The 5,439-nt window shown below is 51.9% G+C and overlaps 1 protein-coding gene across 1 annotated transcript; it reads left to right on the plus strand.

Moving 5' to 3' along the window:
• Positions 1 to 1,606: 1,606 nt before the first annotated feature.
• Sertad1 (SERTA domain containing 1) lies at positions 1,607 to 5,230 on the plus strand. Its single transcript, XM_041654025.1, has 2 exons — positions 1,607 to 1,760; positions 4,145 to 5,230. Exon 2 carries the CDS (start codon positions 4,145 to 4,147, stop codon positions 4,856 to 4,858), a length of 714 nt encoding a protein of 237 aa, XP_041509959.1. The 5' UTR covers positions 1,607 to 1,760; the 3' UTR covers positions 4,859 to 5,230.
• The last annotated feature ends 209 nt before the right edge of the window (positions 5,231 to 5,439 follow it).

The following is a 5,439-nucleotide window of genomic DNA, read 5'->3' on the forward strand; positions in this document are numbered from 1 at the left end:
CTGGAGATACAGACAGTTGTGCGCTGACATGTGGGTACTGGGAATTGAATCCAATCCCTCAGAAAGAAGAGTTGTCAGTGCTCTTAACCTCTGAGTTACCTCTCCAGCCCTGAGCAAGTGCTTTTAACCAATGAGCTCTTCCCATCCCTAAACATTCTACTCAAATCATCACACTTTTTTCCTTCTTCAGGGCTGTAATCAAACACAGGTGTTTGACACTATGGAATGCTAAGTAAGCACTTTTTAACTGAACAGCGCCTCCCCAGGCATCGTTATTCATTCATTCATTCATTCGTTTATATTCAGAGACCGAGTTTCTCTGTGTAACAGCCCTACCTCCGAAATGCTGGGAGTAAAGACATGGCAGCCTGGTGGTGGTGTGCATGCCTTTAATCCTAGCATTTGGGAGGCAGAGGCAGGCGGATATCTGTGAGTTCGAGGCCAGCCTGGTCTACAGAGCTAGTTCCAGGACAGTTAGGGCTGGTAAACAGAGAAACTTTGTCTCAAGAAACAAACAAACAAAAAGATTAAAAAAGAAAGAAAAGAAGAGAGAAAGAAAGAAAGAAAGAAAGAAAGCCAAAAGAACATGTGCCAGCACTGCCCGGCATCCCCAGGCAGTGGCTAGAGGCCAGCTGTGGAGTTCAGGCCTGTAGTTCCAGCACTATGAGGCAGAGACAGGTGAATCTCTGTGAGCTGGAGGCCAGCCTGGCCTGCAGAGCGAATTCCAGGAACTCAGACAAACCCTGTCTCAAAGACCAAAAAAAGCACAAAACAAAACAAAAAACCTTACAAGAAACCAACAAGCAGACTACTAACTGGATCTGGGAGCTGGAGGTAGAAGCCCGTAATTCCAGTTACTTGAGAGGCTGAGGAAGGATGATGGTTGTTTTCCAGCCTAACTTGGGCAATTTAGTGAAACTGTCTCAAAAAACAAACCAACAAAAAACGTTGCCTTTTCTGTTTGGAGACAGGGTCTCACTCTGAAGTCCAGGCTGGCCTGGAACTCACGATGTAGACCAGTCTGACCTCAAACTTAAAGCAATGCCCCTGCTTCCATTCAGTCTTCCCGTGCTGGGATTATGGGTGTGAGCAACCACACCCCGCAGGAAACAGATTTTGAGGGATTTAAACTGTTGCCCAAAGTCACACAGCTACTCCGGAACTGATGTCCAGGATGTGACCCTTATGTCATTCCGTCCCCACCTTATTCCCCTCTTTAATTATAGCGGAGTCCAGCTGTCCCACTGTAGCTGATTCTGGTTTAGTGCTCTTACGGAGACAACATTCAATTTTGTAACTCTCAAGAGGAAGGAAAGTCGATTTAACGAATGTTAAATCTTCCATCTATTTTTCCAATATCACACATGAAGTGACCGGCCTGAACCTTAAAACGTATAAAGCCCCTACCTGTCACCTCCACAGAGGTAAAATAGCTACACTGTCAATCCCTTTACTGAGGGAGTGCACCCGGGCATGCGCCTTAAAGACAGCCTCCCCCTCCTTTTGGAACGGCCCCGTTCAGGCTCCGCCCACCGTCCCCAACGAGAGCCGATCGCTGAGCAGGAAGGCGGGGCCGCCACGCGAGTGGGCGGGATCTAGGGATTGTGGAGTGTCTGGAGTCGTGCGCCGGAGTCAGAACTGCGTCTACCGTCCCAGGTGTCGGTTGCCGGAGCAGAGCGAGCAAACGATGCTGCGGCTGCCGCTTCCTGATTGGCTGCGTGTGGCTCCCTCTTCGTTCTGATTGGTCGCGAGTGATCTGGGTATGTAAATGAAGGGGCCTGGTGGGGAGAGACGGGGGTACCGGCGACCGGGTTCTTTAGCGTGTTCGAGCCCCCGGTTAGGGAGATGCTCGCCGGGGCTGTCCGGGATCGAGGCGCCCGGGGCCTGTACGTGACGCCCGTCCGGGCCGGGCTGGGTGAATCACGCTGGAGCCCGAGAAGGGGGCGGAGGCGCCGGCTCTCTGGCTCCGGCTGCGTGACTCACCCGCCCCCGCCGCCGCCGCTCCGGGAGGAGCCGCCTCCGCCGCCTTCCGGAAACGAGGGGAGACCCTGAGCGCTGAGCGGCCCGCGGGGGTCGCGGCTCGCAAGGGCAGGGGAAGCATAGGAGAGACGCTGAGGAGTGGAGAGGATCCCGGGTCTGAGGGTCCGGAGTCCCCGGGGGAACCCAAGCCGGGGTACCGCTAGGGGGCGCCTGGACTCGGGGGCGGAGTCGGGGTGGGGGCTGAATTCCTGTGGTTACTTGCTCCAGGGTCTTCAGCGAAAAGGGCAAAGACTCGATTTTTAGTGTTATGCCAGGTCTAGGCAGCGCCCCCAGGACTGAGCCCCTACAACCTTGGTGACCCCAGTAGTAGACTAGGGCTCCCAAACTCTAGGCTTTTCACCATGAAGAAAGTATCGATTTTCAAAACTTCTGTCAATGACTGACTCCCGCGGCCCTTCGACTCTCCCTCTCCAATAAGTTCAGGATCCGCCACTTCCTGGCGTGACTATTAACAGCTTAGGCTCTAAACTCAAGCCGTCAGCATCCCGGCGAGTGCAGCAGCCTCCGAAGGCGGCAGTTCAGGCCCACTTCTATCTCCAAACCTTTACCCCTGATGCCGCCCCACCTCCAATCCTCCTCCAGGCAACAGCTAACATCGCGCATCCCCCTGCCTAGGTCCTCCCTCCATGACTCTGTCCTGTCACTCTGAAAATCCAAGCCTCCTACTTTTTTGCCCGCGCTTCCTTCTGCCTGCTCCCCACCCCCACCGGGACTCCTACCTCCGTGTGTGTGTGTGTGTGTGTGTGTCTGTCAGTCTGTCTGTCTGTCTGTGTCTGTGTGTGTTTTGCCTGTCTCGGTCTTCCATTGGCTCTTCCGGGAATGCCTAGCCCTGGTTCTCCATAGCCTACACTGCATACATACATCAGGGATGGCTCCTATATCATCTTTACAAAACTGCCCTGATTACCTCCAGGATGGCATCTTCCTACCACTATCTGTACATTTCCTGTATTTGACTATTTAGAGTTTGATGCAAAGCCGATATTATATGATTGAACTATGAAAGAAGGCTGCATTTGCAATCAAGAGGTGGCACATACCTGTAATCCTAACTCTTGGGAGATTGGGGCAGGAGGATTGCCTGGAATAGCCAACCATCCTGGACTACAGAGTGAGGCCCTGTATCAAAAGAGCAAAACCAGCTGGGTGTGTTGGTGCATGCCTTTAGTCTCAACACGAAGGAGGCAGAGACAGGCAGATCTCTTGAGTCTGAGGCCAGCCTGGTCTACAGAGCAAGTTCCAAGACAGCCAGAACTGTTTCATAGAGTAACCCTGTCTCAAAAAGATAAAAACAAAAAGAGCAAAACCAAAAAATATTTACAAATAAATACTAATTATAAAGGTTAAGAGCTTGCTATTCCTATAGAGTATCCAAGTTAGGTTCCCAGCATCCATATCTATGGCTTGTAATTGCTGTAACTCCAGCTCCAGGGACTCCAACAGCTGGCATCTTTGTCATCTCTACTCTTGTGCACACACACAAACACAAAATTTAAAATAAAAGTAAAATTTGAAAGTACTAATGACTATGTTGCAAGGGCGTTTTGTTCTTCTAATCTGTTTAGCAACTTATAATGTAAATGCTATCCATATCTTAGAAGTTCACTGAGGGGGCTCAACTGGTAGAATGTTTGCTCTATAGGCAGGAAGCCCTGAGTTCCATCCCCAACATCCAGTATAATAAGTATGGTGGCATGCCTGTAATCCTAGCACTGACGAGGTGGGGAAGGGAAGATCCTAAGTTGGCTATATAGCAAGTTTGAGGCCAACTGAGTTACATGAGACCCTGTCCTGTTAAAAATAAGAATTTGCTGGCGCACATCTTTAATCCCAGCACTCGGGAGGCAGAGGCAGGCGGATCTCTGTGAGTTAGAGGCCAGCCTGGTCTACAAGAGCTAGTTCCAGGACAGGCTCTAAAAATACCAAAATATAAATAAACCAGAATGAAAGAAAAGAAAGAAGAAAAAATAAGAATTTGCTTAGAAAACCTAGACCGGAAGGGTAGTTGACTTGTCAAGCTCACACTGACTGACAGTAGTGGTCAGAGATGGGTATGAGCTGAATATTGGCTTTCCATAACCGAATGGCTCCTTCCTCCCTGCAGATGATGCTGAGCAAGGGTCTGAAGCGCAAGCGGGAGGAGGAGGAGAAGGAGGAAGCCCTCTCGGTGGACTCATGGTGGTTGGACCAAAGCCACCCAGCAGTGGCACAGACCCCTCCTGCCGTGGCCTCCAGCTCTCTCTTCGACCTCTCTGTGCTCAAGCTCCATCATAGCCTGCGCCAGAGTGAGCCAGACCTCCGGCACCTGGTGCTGGTCGTGAACACACTGCGGCGAATCCAGGCATCCATGGAACCTACAGCTCCCCTGCCTCCTGTGCCCATGCCACCCACAGCCCCCTCTGTGGCAGACAGCCTTCTGGCTAGCTCAGACGCTGGCCTCTCAGCCTCCATGGCCAGCCTCCTGGAAGATCTCAACCACATTGAGGACCTGAACCAGGTTCCCCACCCCCAAGCAGATGAGGGGCCCCCAGGCCGCTCCATTGGGGGTGTCCCACCCAACCTGGGTGCCTTGGACCTGTTAGGGCCAGCCACTGGCTGTCTGCTGGACGATGGACTGGAGGGCTTATTTGAGGACATTGATACCTCCATGTATGATAGTGAACTTTGGTTACCAGCCTCTGAGGGTCTCAAACCTGGCCCTGAGAATGGTCCAGCCAAGGAGGAAACTCCAGAGTTGGACGAGGCTGAACTGGACTACCTCATGGACGTACTAGTGGGTACACAGGCACTAGAAAGGCCTCCGGGGCCTGGGCGCTGACTGCTAGACCCAGAGATGGTTGGCTGGCATCTGAGTTGAGCCTGATGGTTAGACCAATCCACCTTGGCATGGCACGGGTGGCTTTCCTTTGCACGGGAGGGCCAGGGTCACTTTGGAGAGACAGTCCTGAGCCCTGGGCAACTTCACATTCATCCACTTGTCTTGGCCAGTGAGGGAATCGAAAATAAGCCCCCAGTGGTGGAGTGACAGGACCTGGTGACTGCAATGTGTTTGGGCCAGGCCGCGGGTTGGATTGATCCCCTGGGATCATAGTCTGGGCTATCCCATCCCATTATCTCCAGTGTGGAAAGAGACCTCATAAGTTTTTGAAATTAAAACCAGCTTTGGGGAAACATCAAGTCTGTGTCCTTCTTTGCATCTGTACCGATCAAGTATGAAATAACATCAAACTCATAATCCCGTGACATCCCCACAGTTACAGTGGAATAAAATGCACGTCCGGCATGAAGAATCTTTGCGCAAAGGGCAGGAACTTTCAGGAGGTCTCCCAAAATAAAGCCACTAAGCTTAGTGGAGAGCAGGCAGGACCTTCAGGCGCAGGCAGCTGGCTTTCCTTCTAG

Source organism: Microtus oregoni, unplaced genomic scaffold (assembly GCF_018167655.1).
Source record: "Microtus oregoni isolate MIOR12 unplaced genomic scaffold, Mior012 000006F_ref0000085, whole genome shotgun sequence".
Lineage (NCBI taxonomy): Eukaryota > Metazoa > Chordata > Mammalia > Rodentia > Cricetidae > Microtus > Microtus oregoni.

Bases quoted from the DNA above. Each gene is read 5' to 3' on its own strand.
- Sertad1 (XM_041654025.1), top strand. From the start codon at position 4,145: ATGATGCTGAGCAAGGGTCTGAAGCGCAAGCGGGAGGAGGAGGAGAAG.